Source organism: Pavona decussata, unplaced genomic scaffold, assembly GCF_977016875.1.
Source record: "Pavona decussata unplaced genomic scaffold, jaPavDecu1.1 SCAFFOLD_238, whole genome shotgun sequence".
NCBI lineage: Eukaryota > Metazoa > Cnidaria > Anthozoa > Scleractinia > Agariciidae > Pavona > Pavona decussata.
In genome coordinates, this window is record NW_028145643.1 from 1279295 (window position 1) to 1305443 (window position 26149).

A 26149-nucleotide genomic window follows, 5' to 3' on the forward strand; every position below is an offset into this window, starting at 1 on the left:
TGCCCTGGAATGTCTAAAGTCTCTCCACCGTGATGAAGGTCTTTTAATAAAAATTGTACACAGGACAACTCTGGAAACAAATTAATACCAAGTTTATTCCAAAGAAACTAAAAAAACGCCATTACAGAACCAATTTTGAAAACCATGTCTTGTAACAAACAAAATCTACAGACCATGCATCCTTATAGGAAAAATTAACATTGTTTATTCAAGAAGTGTCTTCAATAGCACCAACCAAAGCTTAAAAATACAAATTTATGTAAAGAACCAACAACGTGGAAGTTACAGAAAGCATTATACTTCCTGCAATAGATGCACTTTCCCATTTTTTTTTTAATGATGAAAAAATAGTTTACCAAACTATCTGAAAAATTGAGTTCATACAGTGTCATTTTCATCTCAAATATTTTCTTATTGAGTTAAATATTATTCAGAACAGCAGCAAATATCGGTTGGGGAAAAGAGTTTTGTATAGAAAATTATCCAATTAGTAACGCTACACATCAGTCTGTGACATGAAGCTGGCCTTCATCACTTCTCATTCCTCACAGGCCATAAACATTGGGCAAAAAATGACAAGGGCATAAGGCTAACAGAGTTTGGGGCTTGCTTTCAACGTGTCTTGAATTCCTACTTGCCACCCAAGACTACCCTCCCCTCCCCTAGTACACCCCTCCTACCCTACCCAGTCTTCCCGCCTTCAGAATTGCAATGAAGAAGAAAAATAAGTGCATGATTCAGGGTAACGACACCTCCACCCCCTCACACCTCCAGCCCTCCCCCTCCCCACAAAAAGGTACAATTTACTTGGAATCTTGGGAATTGAATTAAAATATATACCAGCCACAAGAAAAAAAAAATCCAAAAAAAAAAAAGGTGGAATGCCTAATACCCATACTAACCCTTTATTTCCTAAAATAAACATCTATATTCTCCCTTCTTTCCCACATATTTATTATGGGACTAGTTTTGAGAATTTTTCTATCAATCAATGGGTGTTATCTTTGGTGATCATTTTCTTTATTCTCATAACCAAAATGTTTCATCAAGCAGTAATATTGTAAGGAGAAATTTGATGCTGATCACTATTGGGGCTTAAAGGGTTAAGATCTCCCTGTATACCCTCAAACACTGGGCCCAGTTGTTCAAAGCCTGCTTAAGCTACTCCTGGGTGAACATGAACTTTGATTCAAGTTCAATTACTAATCAATAACGATTCGTCAAAATATTTTTGACTCACAGTTTTGATGTAACCTTTTCTTTGCCATTAGCTTAAAAAAGCTTAATAAAACATTTTTAAAGAACAAAATGAAAAAGCTCCATTAACGTTTAATTGGGATTACCGTTAATTGGCTCTTGGACAACTGGGCCCTGGAGGAAAAGGGGCACAAGTGATACATCCAGATTTCTCCAATTTTAATTTTAATAGGCACACAGACTGGCCATTGTGTCAGAAATGTAGAACTTTCCATGTTTATGTTGTACTCAAATTCAGCCTTAAAATTGAACCAACTGAAGGGATGCTTGAAATGATACCATTTCTTACCTGTTTAAAGCTGAACAAAATTTCTAATGTGATATTAAGTCTGTTGGGTAAAGATAGGACATTTTGGTGAAACTTAGAATGATCACTTGTGCCCATTTTCTGGTGTGCCCTTCAAATATTGTACAGTTCCACAAAAAATCCAGACCCACCCCATGGAAGGTAATTGGAAATTCTTAGGGGGAGGGGGGTCTTAAAAGCCCTTAGAAGCAAAGTATTTTCTGCAGGGGGGGGGGGGGGTCAAAACAAAAAACCTTCCTCAGGGGGAGTATGGATATTTTCTGGAACTGCACATTCTCTGACACTGGTTGGAAGAAGTAGTCAGATCACACAAAAATTACATTAGTAAATATGTGTTACAGTTCTCTACTAATTAAAAGTATTTTTCTCTCATTCTAACTGTAACTTTAAATTTCCTTCCTCTGACCACAAGAAAAACACCAGGTGACATGAATCAATTTCTCCAGGCATCAAATGCTTCTACTGGTACTAGCCTACTCCTAAACATAACAAAGCACTTTCCCTAACATGGTACATGTCTATGAAGAGGGTCTTCACATTCAGGTATACGGTTGTTCTTTTCACTGCAAAGATTGAACCTTTTTGGGGTCTCTCACCATTCAGTGTCTTACTCTGTTTCACCAGTTTTTAGATGCTGCTGAGCAAATGCAAGTTTTACAATCTCTGCCCTTCCTTGTAGAGTCTCATCTTTTGCTGTTCACTTTAGGACATCAGGAAGGGCAGCAGGATTACAAGCTGAAAAACAAAAGCCATTTACTGGTATTAAAGTTTTATAACAATTATTAAAATATTACACTCTCCCAGCAAGGCTTGGTTATCCACTGACAAAGTGGGCAAAACTAACATAATTTTACTAAAACTTCCTTTTCCTTCAATTGTTGCTATGTTCTTTCATGTATAGATTTATCATAAATTTTTCTTTCTTTCTTATAAATATCAAATAATTAGTATTAATAAGTATTCAAATTAATATTACATAATTAGTATTCACAGATGAAGAGCCACATTTTTTTTATGTGGATTTGCTGTGAATAAACCATTATTATTATTATTATTATTATTATTACTATTAATTATTATCATTAGTTTCTTAATAGTAAGTAAATAGAAATACAAGAGCATGATCAATACCTACTTCCCAGGCCGCAAGACCAAAAATTTAAGAATATCTGACAATGATAATACTCCAATGCAGCGATTTTCCTTATCAACAATAACCAGACGATGAACCTACAAAGAAAGAAACAGCAGCATTTTGTGATTATGAGACAACAAACCTAAAGGATTACTGAAAACTGTCATAAATTATGCATTTTTCACACCTGACCAAACATTTTTGGAAAAGTTCACTTCAACTCACCCCTGCATCAGTAAGTCGATCGATAATTGTGTGAAGGGTTTCATCTAAGTAACATCGGTGAACTCCTTCAAATCCCTGTAAGAGGACAAAATACAACTTGAATACATTTGAAGGACTGGGTGGATAACCACTTATCTGTTCAAACGCACATTCAAATATGACCAAAATTAGTGTTTCAAAATTCAACGTGAGATATTTATGCTCTTGGCCCTTTAATAATTTACCAATTCTTCAGTTCAATTTAAATTCAACAACCATGATAATAAGAAAAGGTAAAGTCACACCATAAGGCCAGAGCTTCACCCAGTTACTGTCTAGTTCTGCCTGTCATAAATGTAGGACTCAGAAGAAAAAGTTCTGAGTCCTCCATGGGAGTTAAATTTTGATCATTGAGCACACCGGTTAGATGCTCTACAGCAGAGTCAAAGGGTAGTATATTCTAATATTGTTATGCGCTTTTGATCATTTCATGTTAAAAAGCGCAATTATATAAATTAATCAATTATTATCATTAAAGGGGAACTCAGAGGGAGCTTGGGCATTTACTAGGTTCATATACATGTTTAATTACACCCTGCACACTGCTAATCCAAGATGATTTATGTCAATACATGTAGCTCCAAGTTCCGTGATAAAGAGAAACACTATTATTAATAGTAAATGCTCAGGTTGGCAAAGTTATAACAAAATGAGCATTACATACAGCATATTAAATTTTACCACTAGCCGTGTCAAACATTTTGATCTTAGCTCTCTTTATCATATTATGTAGAAATTTTTCCCTGACACTCACATAACTTTCCACACTGAAATGTAGGGGGAAATGTAGAAGACATTCCCACGACTTGATTGAAAGTGTCATAAACTGATGAGTTATAACTCAGTGGAATATTCTAGGCCATTCAACCATCTCAAAGGGTGAAACAGGTAACCCCCATCTGTCATCTTTTTAGAAGCTCAAAACAATACCTCTGCTCTGTGTTGTAGTGCCTGCTTTACAGTAACATCCAAATTGTTATATGTCTTTTCTGCAGCCAAATTCTATGAAATGAAAAATATCCAAAATCAATATTTAGATTGCAAGACCTAAAATGTTTTACAGTCAATCCAGGTCACGCGTGAACAGTATTTCCAAGAATGAAATGAACATTCGAATTTCTCTTTGTAATGTCCGACGTGTGAATGGAATGTTGGACATTTCTCTGGAAATTGTTCCGAAAAAGACGCATTAACTGAAAAAAAGATTTAAAATACTTGGAAAACAATTGTTATTTTTGAAATATTCAATTTTGCAATGTAAAGAAAAATTCATAGCTTTATACCGTCAATAAGCTAGGGAAATTTATACGGGAACTCTGAAATCTTGTTGGCGATTTTCAAAACTGACGTGTAAATTTCAAAACTCCGTTCAAATTTCAAAAGTATCGTTCACGCGTGACCTGGGTTGACTGTAAGGTGGAGTTGAGAAGAGTTTGATAGTCTTGACATATTAATTTTAATAATTGTTTGTCTGATCATCACTAATTTTATTTACAGAACTTAAAATTAGACAGGTTTTCTTTACTATTAGCATGAAAATATCCCAGTTTGCAGGCCACTTGCAATAGGCCATTTCCGAGTTGCTGCAAACCTCACTATGAAAGCGAGGCTAAGCACAAAACTTTTTATATGAAAATTAATTTTGTTTGCATATATATGAATGAAAACTAATTTTCATAACAAAAACTTTGCACTTTGCAACTCAGAAATGGCCTATTGGGTCCAAACAGAAGATGTGATACTTAAGTAAACTTAATTTACTGACTACCTTGAACTGATTGAGTGGAACTATTAATTTGAGAGGGCTCTGACGTAAAAAGAATACAATGAATACTACTTACAATGACATCAAATCTTGCATAAATATCAACAACAACACCTGAAAAATGAATCAAAGTTAACACTTCAATTCACAAGGGTTTCAACAAATGTGCAGGCTGCACACAGAAATTCACAATGCAATGTCATGCCACATAATGACATTACATGTATTTCAAGAGAGCACATGCATACCAAAGAAAAAATCAAATACCTAAAAGGCTGGCAGCCTTTTTTGATAACTTTGCCTGGAGTTAACTCTTAGGATTATAATCAGTGACACCTTTTTTTATTAGTAATATCATTCAGTTTCTTTACCAATAAATTATTATTCTCTACACTTTGAAAAATGAAATGAATTAAATAAATAAATAAATAAATAAATAAATAAATAAATAAATAAATAAATAACTAAATAAATAAATAACTAAATAAATAAATAAATCTAGATAGATAGATAAATAGTTAAATAAATAAAAGAATTCATAAGTCTCTGGAATGAAATCAGTGACCCCCGAATTTCATTTGAAACGTGTGTTTAAATCAGCATTTTTGAAGGTTTTTTTATACAAACATCCTTGAAAAAGATTGAACTGACTCAAGTCAATAAATGGCGAAGATAACAGAATATAATCACACCTCTTTCATCAACAACTGGTAGAGCAGAAACTCTTCTGTCGGCAAACAGGTGGAATGCTTTTATCAGAGGAGTCTCAGGAGATATCTAACGCGGAAAAATAATCACAGCTACTCATGAGACATTACACTAGACAATATGGAAATAAAACACCCCACAGTATGGTGTACATAATGTTTTGGCAGGAGTACTTGTTTGTGATGCAGTGAACAAATTTTTGTGTTTTGCTGATGTTTTCTCCGAATCAAGAATAATTAAAAAATTATGAAATCTACCACAGCTGCAAATTAGACAACACATGATCCATTTCTGAACCAAGGGTAAGCTCTTTTTCACACTGATGCTGTGCTTGCATTCTTTTAACTTCAATGCCTTTGTTGTAAAATGAAAGAAGAAATTTAAATAAATGTAAACAAACATGCTTTGGTAATGATACTGTAAAAATCACTGGAGTGGTACATCAATTTCTGTACAAATCATTGTCAGTGGGAAAATGTTATAACATGTACAAAATTTACAATTTTGCAACTCTGGAAGACAATATTGTTGAGGGACTCTGCCGAAAAAGATCACAACTCACAATTTGGCCTTTAAAATACAAATTTTTCCATACAGCTGTATATGCTCTACTTTGGCTAACAGAGTGGAAAATTTAAACCTGCCAAATTTCATGGCATGTGGTATATACAGTGTACAATGCCTACCATGGCAACATTTTGGTATGTTCCAATTCCCAACTCTTTTAGTGTGCTTCCCATGAACTCAGGTGGATTCGCTTGTGTCAACTATGAAAGAAAAATACGGAGATCAGCATCCTACATGTGCAGTTGTATCTGTCTTAAGTTTGTGATATCAATGCACGTGATCATGTATGTGGACTATGGGAACAAAGGGTGTGATAACCAAAGAAAATGTTACAACAACCGTTAAAATTCCTGTGTGCTGATTGGCTCATAACTATTGGCCCCTTAGAATAAGAGTACAGACAATAATTTTAAATGATGTCAGATGTTTCGCATAAAGCCAATTCTGCTTGAATGTACTTTTTCCATGTTATTGTAAAAAACAAAAATTGACGGCAATTTTCTATGGACTATACTCTTATAGACCATTAAATGGCAAGTGACTATAAAAATGTTCAAAACTTGGCAGTGAAACCACTCGCCTGCAGATCATGATTCCACTTGAATTTTGAAGATCTTATTGCATCATTTTATGGTCAATAAGTAGAGTATATTAGACCACAGAAAACTGCCGTCAATTTGTTAAACATAACATCTCAATGGTTACACAACTTCTCCCCACAACAATTACAAGAGATGTACAGAACAAGTTTAAAACATGTATATGTTAACAACAGAGTTTGAAGTCTTGTCATGATCAACTTACAGCAGAAAACATGAATCGTAGTATTCTCTTGTGTGTGAGGATGTAAAGTGCATTGCCAGTGTTTTGATCCACCACAGGAAGTCGATGTATTTTATATTCCACCAATGTCTTCACAGCATCAAACAAACTGTTAAAAATTTGAACATTTAAAATTTAACACATCTGGGCCGCGTTGTTTGAAAGCTGATTAACGCTAACCTACAATTAAAAGTTAATTGAGGTTCTCATCTTACTCTTAAGAAAGTGGTTTTAAAGCCTAATTTCAAGCTAAAGGTAAAGAAATGTCTTAGCCAAAACTGAGGGCCAAAAATCTTTTGGAAGGATCTTTACTGATTAGTAACTTATTAAACTTGAATCAAAGTTCACATTAATCCAGGATTAGCTTAATCAGGCTTTGAACAACTGGGCCCTGGTTAATTAAACAAAAAAAAAAAAAACCAAGAGCAAATTGGCGTAATAGATGCCTTTTAGAGTAACGTGAGATTAATATTTGCAAGACTCCACTCAATGGGGACAACAGTGTAAATTAATAGTGGCTGCATAAGTATTTAAATTTAGCTCTAAAGGACAAGGCTTATAATAATTAGCTCAAAAATTTGCATTTTCCTTTATATTCATCATGCTCTTGGTAAAATTCTTATCACTTCCCTACGATGAAGGCTGAAGTTTCAGCCAAAACATTGGGGTCCCTTAACCATGTTTTATTTGTTATCATGACTCCACCTAGTTACAAATCCTTTTGTAAAACTGTCTTGTAACCCTCTCTACCTTACAGCAATAAAGGTGGATTCTCTGCTGTTTGCAAATTTGAGTTTTTTTGCCACTAGCTAAAAACTGGCTGCATAAAATTGTTCACAATAATAAATTGGGTTCTTATTAAATACAAATACAAAAAATGTTTTAACTTCTCTGGAAGGATATATATTATAATACACCAAGAGAAACTCGAGAAATCACTATTTGAGGATGCATGGCACAACATCCCAAATGTTGGGGCTTGTAAACAAAAAGTCAGTCCTGCTACGGCCAGTTAGTATCTAGCAACCTAAAAGTACAGTCATTTAATTAACAATTAAGTGAACCAGTGAACATTCTATTACAATTGAGGGGCTGAGAGCATTACCGACGCAAATGACTTTTCAGATCACTTTTTGTCGTTTCAGATCAGATTCACCGAGTTTTTGCAGGTGGCCTTGAATTCCTTCAGGAATGCTGTTTTATCTGTTGCTTTGTGCTTCGTTTTGTGATAAAAGCAGAAAACATGCCCTTAATCATAGGTTTTTATTGCAAACAAAGTACACAACAGTACATAAAACAATGGAGCAATGTTTTTTGAACAAGTTCAAGGTCACATACAAAAACTCTGGTGAATCTGAGCTAAAATAACAATAAGTAATCTAAAAAAAACGTCATTTGGGTCGGTTAATCTCCCTGGCGCCTTTCAATAATTAGGTATTACAATTCCATGGCAAACAGGTAATTACATGAATTAGATGAAAAAATCTTTTACCTCTGCATTGGGGCAATTTGAACAAGACCAGGCTTCAAACTAGACTGCTTCAATTCTTAATAAAAAGGAAAAAAAAAATCTCATGTAAACCACTTAACATAATATAGTCAACCCAATTTTTCTAGGAAGATTGAAGGGATCTCTCCTTATAGGGTACAAGTTGGGCTGTTGCAGGCTCACAGGAACAATTTTTGGATAACAATGCTTTTTTGAAAATAAAATTTATAGATTAATATCATTTTTACCAAACATTTGTATTTACATGCTAGCTTTGTGTGAATAAATCCCTTCCTATTATCACCACATATTTGCCATTTTTAGAATCAAAATTAATCTCCCTGGGTTCTTAAGTCAGCTCCAAAACAAGCGCTGGTGAAAGGTTTACCACAAGTTTTCAATAATTTATTGATAATGCTACACTGTAAATTGCCAATTAGGGGAGAAAATAAAGATATCATTGTAATTACTATTTTTAATTATTGTTATTTCTTTATCACCTTGAAAAGTTTCAATTTTGTTATCTTCTAACTCGTCCATTTGAACCTAAGGAGAAAGAAGAAAAAATAATTCAGTTGAACTTGCCTCCTACAAAAGAACAAGCGTGTTCATCCTTCGTTTCACACCTTTGTGGGTGTTAGATACAAATTTAGATGCCATTCAGTCGTGGCAAGTTGTTGATTAAATGCCCTGCGTCCTCTGAAAAAATATGCCTTAAAATTTCATAACATCACAACAGCAGTGATTACAAGATGTTAGTATTTAATTTGTTTCACAAGGTTTATTCAGAAAACTTGGGAATTTTATTAGTAAGGGTCGTAGAAAAAGAGGTAACTATGTTGTTTGTCAGTTGTTTATGCCCTGATGGTGGAGTGAAAATTGTAAGATATATTGAACATGCCAGCCCCAGGGCTATTATACCAAAATTTCCTGTTTAACTGCCGCACTGTTGATAAGGCCTCCTTCCACCACAAAATTAAACCAGGAATCCAAACATCCACAGAAAAGATTGTTGGCCATGTTAATTTGTTCCATAGAAGGTTCCTTCGTAATTCACAAGACCATAAAGGGAAAAAATACAGTCTTGGACATAATTTTACAGTCAATCCACGTCACACGTGACCGGTATTTTGGAAATTTGAATGGAGTTTTGAAATTTACATGTCAGTTTCGAACATCGCCAACAAGATTTCAGAGTTCCCATAGAAATTTTCCTAGTTTATTGACAGTATAAAGCGATGACTTTTTCTTTACATTACAGCATTAAGTATTTCAAGAATAACAATTGTTTCCCTTGAGTATTTTGAATCTTTTTTCTCATTAATGCGTCTTTTTCGGAAAGATTTCCAGAAATGTTCAACATTCCATTAAAATGCCGGACATTACATTACATTAAGAGGATTTTGAATGTTTTCTCGGAAATACTGGTCATGAGTGACGTGGATTGACTGTAAATGTTAAGTGCCAATAAATAAGGACACACAGGTGCAAAATGGTACGTATAAAATATGAATTTATTAAAATTCAAATTGTTTGAATCTTATGATATCATAGAAAACACACACAAATTACGTATTATACATCTGGGACATCATTATTTTTTACGTTTTTGGTGAGTTGAAATGGTGATCACATCTAAATTTGCCAGAGAAGGGTGGATCTTTCACCGACATTTAAAAAGCTATTCAGAACTGCAACATGTTGTATAGCGATCACTGAAATCTTGAATGTTTCTTACCAGTGGTGACTTGTAATAATACCGAAGGATGTTTATAAAGTCAGATATAGTCAGCATTCCTACAAAACAAAGGGAAATACATCAACTTAGTAGCCGAGAAACTGTGATAGATATTAATGATAAATTATCTAACAGCAATAGAGAGTGTGTAAACACAGTACCACAAAGTACACTCAGCAACAATACAAATGTACAAAATGTAAATAATTGCTATGTTATGTGTTTTTCTTAAAAAGCAAGCTTTCACAAAATATTTCATACAAAGTGCTAGGTCTGGTCTTCAGTATCAGCAGTAATAGAAAATAATGGTAGCACTCAAAGCTATGAATCTTCACTTGTATCACAATTCAACCCTAAAGGCCATTGTTGCTAAAACTCAACAACAAAACTAAACCTGAACATTTTGGAGTTTCAGTTCTCAGTACATCATAACAGACCAGAGACAAATTTAAGATTGAGAGAAAATCTTTAGTTTGAGTTACAAAATAATACAATGTTAGGGTTACACAATTTTTGTACTGTCCAATGTATGCTGCTCATTGTATTGCATTATTTACCTCTGCTGCCCACCTACTGGGAGATAAATGGATTCTGGCTTAGGACAAGAAAAAGATTGAATGTTTTCTGTTTGGTTCTCCAGATTTGCAAATGATTTTGCGAATGTTTGTTTATTCAAGCAACTTCAGTCATTTATCTTCCTTTCATCTCATTTTTCTTAGCCAGTTAGCTTTGTAGTTTTCTTTTTTTAACTCGTACTCATGTTAGCCCTGTAAATAAGTCTGTCTCTGCCGTGTGTTTATGCGTGTTAGTTGATCCGACGTAAGCTCAGCCTCTCAATGAGCACTTAGTTGCTCCTAGAGCAAATGCCGTATTCAAATATTGTTTAAATTAGAAATAATAATGATAAAAAAGAAACAGGGACACAGAAAATCTGCCATAGGACAGATCACTTTTACCCTTTAGACCCCCAATAACAAATTCTCTTATCTTGTCCTCATACTTTTTTTTTAAAATTAAAGTACTGGGGAAAAGTTATTAAAATATCAAGAAAATTCACCTTGGATATCATATCCTTAATTCTCATGACTGCAGGGGTTGAATAAGCTTTCATTTGATATCACAAGAAAAAATTTGATGCCAATCACTGTTTGAGCTTAACAGGTTAACCACTGTAGCCAGACAAGTTTCCTTTATAGCTATTGGTCATGATGCTTCCTGATCGGATGAGGCTAGATCATTTTTGTGAGGGAAATCTTACTTTGTGTGTGACACTGTGACACCATAAGTTCAAAACTTTGGGGAGAGAAGATGGTAGGAGCTAACCTTGGGCATGGGTGGGAGGGTAGGTTACAATCTCACACTGTAAATCTAAAAAAATGCCTGCCTTACAGTATTAGCAATTTCGCATGAAGAATCTTGTCTCAGTTGAGATGAAGAACTTCTGCAATTAAGATCCCATGACATTGTTTGACAAGAATAGGGCCCAGGTTTTTGGCATTGGGGTCAGGCAATAAGTACCACATGTGCATGTTTAGATCACTTTATATATACAATCCTCTCCAATGACGGCTAAAATGTCACATGTATAAACTTCAAAATTGCACAAGAAATCATAATACGATTTTGACGACTTAGCAAGAATGACACTTGCCACTTTGATGGGAATCACCAGTACACGAAGTGACAATAGATGCTTACCAACAAAGGTGTGTTTCTCACTATCCCAGAGAGGTGCTGACCGGACACCTATTAGTAAAGAGAACACAATTAACACAGCAAGACTACATTAAAATCCACTACAGCCACCGTAACTCAAATTTGGAATTATGAAAAAGTGAAAAGAGCCATTGCGGGAGACAACAAAACAAATGAACTACTATAACTACTATGAACTACTATAACAGTAACTGTTGTATTTCAATAATAATTATTATGAAATTTAATTTTTATTACTTACCATTTGCTACAAGTGCAAAAAATGCCTTTTTTGCCTAAAGCAAAAGAATTCAGGAAAATTAGTTTATGATTAAAAGATAATCATATCCAGGTATGTTAATTTTATCAGACAAGTGTATTGTACGTTAAAACATAACCTGACTACCAGGCTTTTCACAGGAGAGGGGAGGGGAGGGGAGGTGGGAAAGAGGGAAAGGAAAATAAAAGGCTGACATCAGTGCTTTGATTCATGCCTTCTGCCTCCTCATAACACAATATGCATCTCTGAAAATTCTGGGCAATCAAAATTACTTAACTGGTTATGTCAACTATCAACATGAACCATTCATCTCCTGGTTACAACTAAAAAGCTGTCAGTGGGTGGGGGGGGGGGGGGAGGAAGGTACAGTAGACTGTAGGGATATTTTGTGAACAATACAATAATGTATTTTGTAAACACCAATAATGTTTATTTTGCCAGTAATACTAGTTTTATAGTCCACTGGAGATTGGAATCTTCTTTAAACCCAATATTTGCACCTGTAGTATTAGAACATAACAAGTAATACATCAACTGCGATTTGCTCACCCTTAACTTGATGTCAAAAACTACAATCTTGGAGCTTTTCGGCATGATATCATAACATGTTCTGGACTTGAGGAAGTTGGTGTACATATAGTTCTCCCCCTCTTCTGTTAACAAACACAAATTATTCTCATTACAATAATGGAGAAGGAATGCAATCATGTTGCACCTGTTACTCCTTTGTGCCTCACGGCATGCAAGACCTAAAAAAAACATTAATCAAGAACAAATTCTCCTATCTTGTCTCCATACTTTTCTTATAAAAGTACTGGGGAGAAGTTATTAAAATATTAAGAAAATGCACCTTGGGTGATCACATCCTTCATTCTCATGGCCTCAGGGGTTGAATAAGCATTGACAATACAATGAGAAATTTGATCCTGATCACTGTTAGGGCTTAAATGGTTAATATACCTGTCATTGCTTCATCCAGAAGAATATCATCTTGATCTTCACTTCCAGGTGCCTACAGTAACACAGATTAAAATATAGCAGCATTAGATGACTTTTTTTTATTTCATGCTGCTAGGACTAACTAAAGTCAATTGTGAGTTATGTTGTCAAAAATACATTTAGCAATTTATGCATCATGCATCCTGGTATTGACTAAAAACCAAAGGTCAAATTAGTAGCCCCTCTCTGCCAAGTTCAACAATTTCCGTAAGGTACTTACAAAGCCTCTTCCTCCTCTTCCATCATCAGCGATAATGTCATCACAAGTGACCTCCCCTACAGTCTGCCGCATATCTATGAATTTTTTGCCTGGCGAACATGATAAGTTTTGGATTTCAAAAGGCTCACTCTCCATCTGCTCTTCACCTTGGCCATCAAATCCTCCATATCTTGGAACAGAGCTACTTCGACTAAAACCCTCAGGAGAATCAGAGTTTGATTCTGGCTGTGAGTGGCTATGAGAACGCTGCATTTGTTGCAAGTACTCCTGCACTTCACTTGTATCACTCTTCCTGTTCCATTCCAAGACCCATTCCCTTGAGGTTTGCTGTTCTTTTGGTAAACCATCTGACGTGGAGTCGTACGATGAAGGGTATTCAAGGCATGGCATCGCAAAAGAGCTGAGATCATCATTAAGATGAAGATTCTGATGAAGAAAATAGTATGCACTGAGAAATAAAAAATCAATTTGTGAAAACTGTGTTTTGTACTTCTGTCTAGCTGTTTTCTTAAATTGTACAATCCTTAGTTATAGAACTCCATAAACCAATTACAGTCAACTCCCTTTATTACAGACACCCTCACAATAGCGAGTTGGTGTCCTTCACAGCAAAAGTACGTAATAGCAGGGATTTATTTCAGGCAAACATCTGTAATAAACTTTTGCCAGGGATTTAGCTACTATCCGTATTATCGGGGCGTCCGTAATAGCAAGGTGTCTGCAAGGCGAGAGTTGACAGTAACTAGACAACAGTAATAAAAGGGCTTGGAGCATAACCAGTTGACCTATGGTGCATATAAGCTTGTTTTTGTTGTTTTGGTTCACATATGCTGGATTTTTGTACGCGGCCTTTAATTTGTTTATGAAATATTGCCCCAAGATTTTTTGCTTTTTTGCACTTTGTTTGGTTTAAAAACCCATTATATTACTGGCAAGTTTTCTACTTTAACCACAAAACGAAGCTGAAGATGTGGATAAAATGTTTCTTGCACAAATTGAACTTAGACCACATACAAAAAATCCAGCAAATCTGAGCCAATACAACAACACACCAGCTAAAATGGACTATAGGCCGAGGTCAGTTATGTTCCAAGCCCTTCAATTGTTAAAATTACTTTAACCTAGGTCACATATTATATATTCAGCAATCAGTAGTTCAAAGAGTGGATAACTTAATCCAGTGGATAAGTCAATATCCATCATTGCAAATGTATACCAAACAACGCTTCTGGCAAGTTTTCACAAAATCCCATAAGACATACGCTTCTACTCTATTGATTGTTTACATGTGACATCATGGTAACCATGCTGGTGGACAGGAACAATAAGATTTTTCTCCTCTGGGAGTTAACTGTCATTTTTACACAAATTATGTCTGCAAATTTTCTTTTGTTTTGTCAACCAACATGGCAGCAACGTAAACCACCTATACACAAAATTATAGGGCTATAGGGAAATTATTGCACACATTTATTTGCCGCATAGCGACCTATCCAGTGGACAAAATTATCCATTCTTTGAACAACTGGGGCCAGGTATGTAAGTGTGAGCCATGTAGCATCCATGTAATGCAACAGAAATGAAATGAAATTATTATAATTATAATTTTCTTTTTTTAGTACCAAAGCAAGGACTGTTCTTTTAGTTCATCAGGCTTGCTAGCTCTGTGAAGGAAATTTGGTTGGCTGAGGTCGAAGAAAAATCTTTGACCTTAGCGAAATTTGGAGCCATGACCTCTGGACTAGATTAGAGCACAGCCAAAGTTTGATCTCACCAAACTAAATTTTCTTCACAGAGCTAGCAAAGTCCGAGGAACTATAAGGACAGAAGTCCTTCCTTATTAAAGCACTCAAAAAAATAATTTCATTCCATTTCTGTCACATATTATCAGATATATTTTAGCACTACAATTGATGGGTTAAAACTAGTTATTAGTTATCACAAAGTAATAATTATCTTTTAATTAATTAATAGACATAGCTCTAGAGTATTAATAGACTTCAGACTTGGAAGCAATGGATTATCAGAAGCTGATCAAGTCAAATAAGTGATAGTAACAGGACTAAAGACTGGCAATGTAAATGTACCTTACAACCATAAGACATGAAAAAACATGAAGAAACAATGATATTAGCTGTAAATGAATTCAAGTTAGGATTTAATAGGCATTCCATTATTACTGCACTTATTTTCTTTGGAGCTTGAAGCCATGCACATAATTTTAGCCAAAGCTTCTGTCCAAAACTGTCAAAGATATTGATCAATATTATTTAAGTAATGGAAATTGGTATAAAGAAAAAAACATATTAGTGGAATTGGTATAAAGAAAAAAAAAATTTGTGGCAGGTACCGTTAGAAATGGCTTGAAAAAAAGCTTCAAAACATTTACCCTACTACAGCATTTCCCAAAGACGTTTAAGATCTGTAAAACCCATGTGAAATCTCCCATCATGCACGGTATTGTACCCCAACAAGAAGTGAAATTTCACATTTTTGTTTTTGTTTGTTTGTTTTCAGGTTTTTATAGGGAAGGAGGCAGCATAACCAAGTGGTTAGAGTGCTTGACTTTAAATCAGGAGAACCTGCTGTTCCAAATCCCACTCTGACCACTACCTGGAGCCGTTTCTCAGCAGCCCTGAGTTGATTTCCTCGGCTGCGCTTGTATATAGCCGGCTGGTCTGCCTCCTGCTAGTTGCAACTGTTAACCATGTTATCTTCAATTTAAATTATTTCTTTGCGAAGCTTAATGCTCGGCCCCACTAACACTAAAAACTAAACGCTGCTGAAGGTAAATAAAAGTTATTATTAATAATAACCCAGGAAATTAATAGAGAAAAGTTTTTCAAATCTTTATGTTGTTTTTGTTTGAAAATTATTTTCATACAAAAACAACACGAAGATTTGATCAAGCAAACAAAAAAAGTCTGCCAAATACACTGTATGAGTAAATTATGTTAAAGAAAATAAAAGTTTTGTTAAGGTTAATGGCTTTTAATGATTGCGGCACAATTTCATTACACTGGACCATGCAAATTGCTCACAAGAAAAATAATACTAAAAAAAGAAACAACATGTAGTCAGATCAGAGCTGAAAGATGGCTTTAATATATAACTTTAAAATTATGCTTTTTCATCAGCTTAAAAAAGTAGAAAATAATCAGTCAGTCTGTCAATCAGTTAAAGTTTACTCATGATACAAGATATAAAAGACAAATTAAATAGAAAAAAAAAGCCACCTACACACAAATTAAAGGAAAGTGGTGATGAATCAAGCCTAAAATAATAGAATAACACAGGAGGCTTATAAACATTAGGCTGAGTAAGTAAGGCAATACAGCAGTTAATGAAATGTGCAGGAGGAAAATACATTTAACATGGCAACAAGATTTAAAAGGAAAAATTACAATTCAGCTAATTTTTGGTTCTTATCATCATATATATTTATAGTTTTAGGTTTGGGTTTGAAAAAGAAAGAGAGAGTACTTTTTAATAAGTTTCTAACATCATTGTTGAGCAAATTGAAGTTCTTTGTTCATTGGTACTGCATACAGAAAATTATCAAAGATTGCTGTAAAAATTAACAAAAGAAGTTTGCCGTATTACAATGTGTTATTTCCAGTGTGTCTAGAGTTCAACGGAATTATCTACTCTAACAGTCCCTGCATAAAATTTTACAGTTGTTTTCAAACATTCATCAAAGTTAAAGTTTATATACATGTGGTAAATGACTTAGTATCCCTCTTCATTTTTTTCTTTTTTGAATTGTAAGTTTTATATTAATAATAATTATATTTTTTTAACCATTACTGACACTTTTTGATATTTATTATAATATCAATCTTACCAGAATTATAATATTACTCATATGTTTCCTAGGCTACAGAAATTATGTACTCTGCATATACTGCTGTCTTTATTTACTTCAGCAAACTTATTCAGGCTGCTGTCTAGCACAATTACGTTTTACGTATTTTAATAACTAGTGTATTTGAATTATTAGCATCCAATATTATTGTTAAACACTAATCATTGAAAAGTTACCATTGTTTAACAGTTTTCCTTTTAAATATTTTATATATTTCAAATATTACACTCATCCACATGGCACACAACATTAATTTCCATTCTAAGGAGATGTTAAAGTTAGTTAAATTGTTCAGTCCTATGAGTAGTTAATATGTGGTGGGCTTGTGCTACACAAATAAAATAATAACTATTAATAATTCTTCATTAATACCCGTAATGTTCTCAATGCAATAAATACATTTTGGTCATTCCGCTTAGCTGATTCATTAAAAACTCTTTAAATTCACAGAGTGAGATGGTTGGAAGTTACTATTAATAGATGTTTTCCAAGTTGGAATGATGGAACATATTGCTTGTTATTATTTGTATCACGCTCCCAGCTGATTGAAAATGTACATGTTTTGTCCATTGCAGCATATTCATGTGTTATGCATGGTTTTTTTTCTCTCTTTTTCTTTTTCTCCCTTTTTTGGGGGCAATCCCAAATTGTAATTGAAGAGAGGAGTGGAGAGCATATCTGTCTTTCGTTGAGTTTCAGGTCAAATTTTGTTTTGGTCACAAGTGACCGAATTTTTTAATGTGGCCTTCAATTTAGTTAGAGAACATCATAATTTTTTTTATTCTGCTGGTTTATGCTCATTTTTCAGGGAAAATGAGGCAAAAATAGCAAGTCAGAATTGTTTCATGTTGTCCAGTAAAAGAAAAGTAAGCAGCACAACAGAGTGGAACATTTGACACTTTAAAGCAAAAAAATATAGTTTAAAAAAAAAAAGAATGGTTACCGGTATGCTCTCAACCTTTCAAATCCACCCAAAGACTACCTTGACAAAATTAATATCTAAAAATTATTATCAGTATGTTATTATTATACGTCATTTGTTTAGCCCAAGAAACCATATACCTCCCCCCCCCCCCAACACACACCCTCCCACTAAACAAACTAGACTATTAAATATATCTACCGTGCTAACATAAAGAACTGCCTGAATTATCACCAATTTCAAGTATATTATCTCAGGTCATTGCTCAGACATTTTTTTTCCCATAAAAGGAAGTGTAAAGTGCAAAATTATTTAAAAAGATGAGTTTTCTGAGGATGTTGAAGAACAGAGTTTACCAGCATTAGTGATCATTAGTATTAATATTAGCAAACAGTGCAGCTACAAGTACGTAAATCTCATATCTAGGTGAAGTGAATTGTTGCATGTTATTTATTACAGTAACTGCAAAAGACGCATTTCCATTAAACAGCTATAAGCCTGTTTCTTTCACTGCCAAGTTCTTGCTGTCATCAAATTTCTCAAAAAGTTGGAAAAAAGAAGTTGAAGACATCCCACTTTGATTCAATGTAAGTAAGCACAATTTCAACTACCTGAAACTCTTTTTCATAAAAACAGACTACTTCTGATCAATCCCATATCAGAATATTTAGCACAATTTGGAGTTAGCATGACATTATCATTAATAAAATAATTATTATTAGTTTAAAAACAAGCACAGAAATGAATTTTCCAAATTTCATGCAGATCTGATTTAAACTCAAGGAAATATTATAATATTTAAAAACTGGATTTTTTTGCCAAGAAATGTATAGCCTGGGGCAGTGGTAGTTTGCAAGCGACACATTTCTTTCTAAGAATCAGAGAATTCAAACTTCTTTGAATTTCCAGCAGATCTCTACCAAACATCGGATTTTGTGCTTATGGCAAATTCATTTCTGCACTCATTTTTACACTTAATCTAATCCCACTGTCCACTAACCACAAATTGTGCCATTGCTTTGAAGCCCAAATGTGAAAGAAACAGGCTGAATTATAGCATGTTACAATGGTTGCATGGTTTTCACAGTATGTTAAAGTGAAATTTACTTTATATTAACCTGTTACATTACCTCCATTTCAACACTTCTCCACAATCTATTTCCTACGCTTCCATACTGCTCCTGTACACAGTGTATATACACACAAATATACAATAATAATTATTATTACTTAGCTTCATTATACTTCAGTGACACTTATTCTGAAGAGATCCTATATTTCATTTTGATTTCAAAAAAATCAAATTTCAGTTTGCATACGATTGATGCTGAGGTTTAAATTTGTTTTCGGTTTGAATGTTGGCAAACTTTATCTACCTAAGCTTAGACGGCCCAGAGTACGTGAAACATAGTTTGTGCTGTAGTGGTACTGTTCCATGGAACACTCTGCTTCAAAATCTGAGACAGTGCAACTCCCTCTGGGTTTTCAAAAAGAAGCAAATGTGCACTTTTGCTTCTTTGGGCTCCCCCATGACAATATGTAAAATCACAGTTTGCAACCACTTACAGCCATGCTATTAAACTCATGGTCTGTCACATGAGGGGAATTAATGAATAAAAACAAATCACACAATCACACTATGTGTGCTTCGGTCTAGAGACATTTGAGAGACTGACAGATCAACAGAAAATACATCTGCCTGTAGGCAAAGTGTTGCATGATTGCTCTTTTGCCTGTTCAAACCAGAAGCCTGGAAGATTAAGTCAAGTCTTAAAAAATTATATGTAAATTAAAATGCTGTACATTGAAGTTGTATGTACATAACAACATTCATCACACAACAGGACCTGCAATAAGTGATATTTGATTGCCGCTACAGACAGCAAGTTCGGCACAATAGTTATAATTATAACTTGGCGTTGACAAGTACATCAATAAAAAGACCATTTCTATAATCATTCCAAAGATTTTCATGAGAGCTCAGGACTGCACACAATCTGATTATGTCATGAAAAATCACTTCACTCAATAATACAAGTTATCCAACATTTTACATTTAAATGAAAACACAACCCCAAGAAGAAACGTGATGTATATGAGTTATCTTCTTGCCTCTTCCCAGTCACTGAGGCAAAGTGAATATGAATTATTTAACGAGCTGTAATAAATTTACATTCAGTCCATACCACAAGTCTGCAGTCACAGCATAAAAATACATTTATTGATCACCCGTAACTGCCTGTTTTTGGCACTGAATCTACACTCACTCATTATATTATTCATAATTTCTTTCCAAATTCAGTAAGTACATATGACCAAGAGTTCTTCCCTCAATGAAGGAAAGTACCCACTGGGAAGGAAGTAGCCACTGGCTGCGTGTTCCCTGTTTTAGAACAAAATTATTAATAATATATGGCGATGGAAGTAAAGTAAAGTCATGAGACATCACACCAACTTTTCTTAAAAATAGACTTTACCCACTTTATTAAATGTATGTAACTAACTCGATAAAATAAAAAATAAATAAATAAAAATGAAAACGTATATAAAATATATGGAAATTGCTGGAAATCTCCAAAAAAAAGTCACACCATACTCATACTCAGCCATACTGCTTGTGCCTGAAAATAACCCAGGCAAGATATTATCTTGACTTGAATAAAACTGGAATGACATCATATGATGCCTTTTGGACCCTATGTAGGCCAACACATGCTATGGATTGACTTCGTCAAAACATTGAAACAGTTTCATAGTGGGTAAAGATCAAGATAAAGTCACTTTATCAATGCACAGTTAAGGACGGTGCCTACTAATATCGAAGTATTTTTGTGCAGTTTATGACTATACGGGAAAAGCAGATCTTAGGAAGGCCTATTGGAATCCAAAACGAATATTGGGGGTAGCCACGCATTTTTCAGAGATAATTAAGCAGTAATATCTCTAAAAAGCGCCAAAATATAAAGCAATGTATGGGATTTTTTCCTAAATTGAAGCTTAATTATCTCTGAAAAATGCATGGTTACCCCCAATTTTCTTTCGAGATACCAAAAGCGTTTGCTTAGTTCTGCTTTCTCCGCATAGTTTAAAACCGTGCAAAAATATTCCTGTATTAGCAGGCACCACCCATAAGAAACCCGAGTATCTCGAGATGCGCAGAGCGTATGCGCAGTAACAACAGTAGGCACCGTAGTTAAATTGGTAGCACTCTGTTGGCTGTGCATATAAACAAAACAATCATTGGCAAGTTTGTTATTTCCATTAATGGAGAAGTCAAATATAACTTAATATGCTCCTGACAGAGGAAAAACTTGGCTGGTAATGGGAAGGAGAATTTTAGCCCAGGATCTCCAGGTTACAAAACCAGTGAGCTAAGTATTTAAAAATGTCTATGAGCCTAACTTAAACAAATCTTGAAAGGTACACATAAAGCAAAAAAATATTTTTTCCATGTGCTGTTTGAACAGATTCCTTGGTTAACTCATCTCCAAGCAAATAATTATGATAAAAATGTGTCTGAGAATGTTGAGCAAGCCATCACACATAAACCTACAGTATTATAAAAACTAAGTTCACTAAGGTGAACTTGGGTTGTGTGACATCTGCAAAATTTCAGTTGCAACAGTCCATGTATGTGATTTATGAGGACAATAATTATCTTATTCATAAAAAAAGTAAACAGGTTTACCTAATTTAAAAACCCATGATTACTGCATATTACTGTAAATAGCAAGCAATACAAACCAAAGAAGAAAAAAACGAGACAGAAAACTTATTCATCATGTGGGATTCAAACTTGGGCCTTTTTGAATAAAAGGACATCGCATATGAAATGCACTATTATAGTAGGTTCATCATGTGACTACTTTCTGATAATAGTATCACTTATTCTTGATGATAACTTTGAAAGAAAGACACAAAATAAACAGAATAAATGCCAGAAAAGGGTTGCTGTCATGCAACCCAAAAATATAGCAGTGATTGAATATACAAATTAAATTTCTTTGAAAAAACTTCAGTAAAATGAAGCAACCTCGAGTATTGATCACCAGAGATAATCCTTTTATTGATGACAATCAAATTTTCCAAACCAGAATAACAAGTAAAACATTTTAAGATGAAAATTTTATGTTCCGGAAGGAAGCTCTACAGATGGGGTGAAAAGGTCTGTCACATTTAAAAACAAAGTCACCAAAGTATGCTTACCTCACAGACTAAAATATAAATACAATACTTTTCCTTGAAGACTGCATAAAGGGGCGATTTTTAAAAACCAAAATAATTAACTTACTAGTAAAGATAAAGTTAAATATTTGGCTGGAAGTGTTGGTTTCCAAACATCAAAATTGGAGCAAAAAAATTCAGAGAGCATTGATAAAATGTATATTCCGTTGAAAATCAGGACTTCATGCAGTAAATTAACTCTTCAAAAGTGTAATTATCTGCTGTACTCTGTCAAAATAATATATGCAAACAAAGGATGACAATTTATTCTAAAGGAAATATTTAACAATTAAGTGGCACCTCTTAGTGACAAACCTTAATAACAACGTGGCAATAAAGGATTGATATTTCGACTCTTTTCCAAAATTTTAGCAATTTTTCATTAAAAACTGAGCACATTTAAGATTTTTCTCCGAAATCAAACGCAGTTTCTACTTCAAAACAACATAATTAAACTGCTCCTGTTGGAATATCATACAAAAGAGTGCCATGATTGGCCCACTACTGACATGAAATAAATTTTGAATCATTCGCGTCGCGCAGAGCTCAACTTTGCTTCTGCATGGTATAATTACTAAGTTAATCGCACAGAAATGTAAAAGCAAAAATTAAAAGGGAATCTTAAATTAGAAAAATACCTGTCGTGATTATAACTTTATAACGAAAGCCAAGATGTATTGGATTTCTTTCCTTTAAAAAAATCATTAAAATCTCAAACGGCACATAAATAAGCTTATGTCCATTTACCACTTGTGCAACCTCAATGACATTGATCTCGATCGCGAAGAGTTCGCTGAGCATATTATGTAAGCTTACATGTATATACTTCTCTTCGATCAGTACCAAACAGGCAGTTTCTTTTCAACTTGCATGATCAGAAAGTAAACCACAAAAACACGAAAGTACAACGCTGTCAACAGCAGATTAACGCTCTAGGAACACGCAAGCGTAACTAATCTACGCGTTACCTTGTCCGTAGTGACATCCATTCCTCCTGACGGATGATCAGACATTTTACTCTCAGCTCAGCTTGCTCAAGGTAATCATCCGATCGATAAGCAACAGTCTAAACAAAACAACAATAACCGGAATCATTAATTATTACGAGAATATAATTTGTAGTGTAATTTAAACAGATTTACTATAAACGGAGGAGCGGAATGAATAAACAAAACAGCTACAGCGCAAAAATTCTGCCGCAGTCCAAGCACGTCGGCACCAATATCGCTTTGAAGTTTGCACGAACTCTACATCTTCAAGAAATGTAGCCTTACCTAGTGCAATGTACTCATCTTGAAATACGGTTGACAAAATTTGTACGCTATCCACACTGAAGGTTCAAGTCAAAAGACTTTCTTTGCCTTACTTGCTGGAAACAACTCAGCCATCAATCCCCACTTCAAGACCGTATCACGGGCGCATTAACCCCCAGCGGTAAAGCTAGTTTGTTTATGCGTCACTTCCGCCAATAAAAACAAACAAGGCACCAGGCTTCCCGCGATCCAGCATGGAAGCACGTGGAGGACCAAGGTTTGGAGTTTATGTAAAAACCACTTCTATCAGTTCTATTGTCCTCAACTACACAGTCGTAAACGTGGTGCCAATCCAGGCCCGTGGAAGGGGGAGGGACAGGGGGGGCTTGAGCCTCCCAGAAATTTTGCATGTTAAAAAACAATGTGCTAAAAAGTATAAATAAAACAAATTAATGTGCACAACCAGTCTTGAATTCTGACGCTGTAAGTGCCTTTTCACAATCTTTAATAATCTGTTTACTATCAATCAGTTTCCTTTGCTAACAGTTTGTTTTTATATACAACAGCGACAAAGGCACTCCTACCTTGGAATCAGAAATAAGAACCAAAATGAATCGAAATCAACCAATCTCAAGCCATTAAAGCTGTTAAAATAAACTACTTGTTTTATAAGACGCCCGCTCATTGACTGATAACAATATGAATGTCCTTTGTCCTTGGTCAGGTTATGGGCTCCCGCCTTAGTTGAACAATTTAGTGTTCGCGCGTCGTCGAAAGCCATACAAATACGTCCTCTCAAGAGCCACAGAAAACTAATTTTTCCTACAGTCAGATTCTTACTGCCCGATTCCAAATTTAAAAATGTTTGTTTACGTCCTCCTTCAAACGTGAAATGAGGAGATTTCACGTGGAAGTCTGCGTAAAAGAAACGGGCAAAAAATGTACCAAAAAGTGCGATGCAGGTGCAAAGTCAGTACTGTTTTGCTTACTAAATCTACTCCTTTTTTGATGATCTCGTTGCATCTTAAACTCCCTTAATCGATCTCCCTTTGTTTTTTTTTTTTTTGAGTGACGGCGCGGGGGGGGGGGGGGGGGGGAATTTTGTTCAACCAATTTTCTCGGCCCCCAGTTGTTTTAGCCTTGCTACGGCCCTGCAATCTCTCTAACACCTTTCACATGAGCACGTTTGTTAAAACAGCTCGCAATCAGTCCTAAATTTAATACGAAACTTTTGGATGCAGGGGATCACACGACGCACAAATAAACTGTTCTGAATACGTTCCATTGCCGGATCTCTTGTAGTGCAAATGCAAGTGCCAGACGTCACTTTACGTGTAAATAAACCAAACTGATTGCAGGGCTGACACTACGGCAAAGGACTTATTTATTTGGGCCAATATTTATACAACTAGTATTTTAACCGTAAACATAGGTTAACATTCAAACTTAAACTTTTAAAGAGCCGTTAGTTTTTCTCATTGTAACTCTGGCCCTGAAGAAGACTTGTTGTACTAGTTGAAATATTGGCCCAAATAAATAAGCCCTTTGCCGTAGTGTCACCCCTGCAATCAGTTTGGTCTAAAACGAATGTCATAGTTAACTGTGTCCCGCCGGACTTAAACATCCTGGAAGTCCCGAGTTGTGGTAGACCTAATTCGACTCCTCTCGGATTCGCGAGATTTAGAGACCGAGTAGAATACCAGCTTTTGAACTGTAATCGGTTAACACTTGCCTATTGGTTTATTTTGTCAGCTATTTTTGCTAGGCTGCGTCGCAGACAGTCTATACAATCCCCGACGAGTTCTCTATAGGTATTGAGTGACAAGTCCAGCTGCAACACAGGCTAATTTTTGCTGGCATTCAGTCTAAATTCCAAACTCAAAAACACACGCTTGCGCAAAGAAATGAACACAAGGGAAGCAGATGGTATATAAAATAATGAACATGTAGCTTGGAAAACTTTTCACAAGTGAACCATTAGAACATGAAGCCTCTCAGGTCTCCTCCCTTCTTTGTAAGGGAGCCAATACGAGCTGGGGGAGCATGGGAACGAGCGTGAAGCGGGGGGTTTGGGACGAGGAGGACACTAATCTCGTACCCAGATCTCCCACGGTCGACATTCCCGAACCAACTGAGATCAGGGTACGAGATTAGGCAGACACTAGAACATGCGACCTGATAACTGTAAATACAAAAGAAATAAAGAGAAACTGAAAGGTATTGATCGGCACAATTTATTGTAACAAAAATAGAAAATTATTTAAGCTTATTATTTATGACTTTTGATTTAAAATAGAAATTTACTATAATCAGTGGATTTACACAATAATTTCTGATACATTCGAGTTTAATTTTTTGTATAATATTATTTTAATGCAATATTTACTTATATAGAAAAAAGAAAACTATAATGCAGATTGGTTCTTTTTTCTTTTCAAAAAACCTGCAGTACACTGGTTCCCTGTGAAGGGTACCTCAAAACATCTTCAAAAATACTTCTATTTTTTGTGTTAATCTATATTTTTGCAGTCTGCCATACAGCCTCGACTCATTGCTCCCAGCCACACGGAGTGTTCAAGCATCTGTGGTTTGCTAGCAGAAATTCTACATAAGCTTGGAGTGTGTAGCCTCTCACGCAG

At 35.0% G+C, this 26149-nt stretch overlaps 1 protein-coding gene across 5 annotated transcripts; it reads right to left on the reverse strand.

Moving 5' to 3' along the window:
- Positions 1-73: 73 nt before the first annotated feature.
- LOC146457665 (5'-AMP-activated protein kinase subunit gamma-1-like) lies at positions 74-23671 on the reverse strand. Of its 5 annotated transcripts, none has more exons than XM_085091766.1 (19): positions 23532-23671; positions 23226-23323; positions 19164-19214; positions 13247-13672; positions 12988-13039; positions 12577-12680; positions 12010-12043; positions 11751-11798; positions 10053-10111; positions 8815-8860; positions 8318-8372; positions 6808-6934; positions 6123-6203; positions 5421-5505; positions 4805-4842; positions 3894-3965; positions 2925-2999; positions 2700-2794; positions 74-2299 (listed from the first exon to the last, which is right to left on the reverse strand). In XM_085091766.1, exons 2-19 carry the CDS (start codon positions 23268-23270, stop codon positions 2293-2295), a joined length of 1500 nt encoding a protein of 499 aa, XP_084947892.1. In that variant the 5' UTR covers positions 23271-23323; positions 23532-23671; the 3' UTR covers positions 74-2292. The 5 variants fall into 5 exon arrangements, with proteins under 5 accessions (XP_084947892.1, XP_084947894.1, XP_084947893.1 ...); XM_085091768.1 differs by having other exon boundaries at positions 2696-2794; XM_085091767.1 differs by having other exon boundaries at positions 23624-23657.
- Positions 23672-26149: the final 2478 nt, after the last annotated feature.

What these genes read in the sequence shown, in the direction of transcription:
- LOC146457665 (XM_085091766.1), bottom strand. Translation starts at nt 23,270, where the DNA reads ATGTCTGATCATCCGTCAGGAGGAATGGATGTCACTACGGACAAG. An exon ending in TGGATGTCACTACGGACAAG is followed by an intron (nt 19,215 to 23,225) that starts GTAACGCGTAGA and finishes CACTGTGTACAG; the next exon opens with GAGCAGTATGGAAGCGTAGG. An exon ending in CAAATTGCCCCAATGCAGAG is followed by an intron (nt 6,935 to 8,317) that starts GTAAAAGATTTT and finishes AATTTTTAACAG; the next exon opens with TTTGTTTGATGCTGTGAAGA.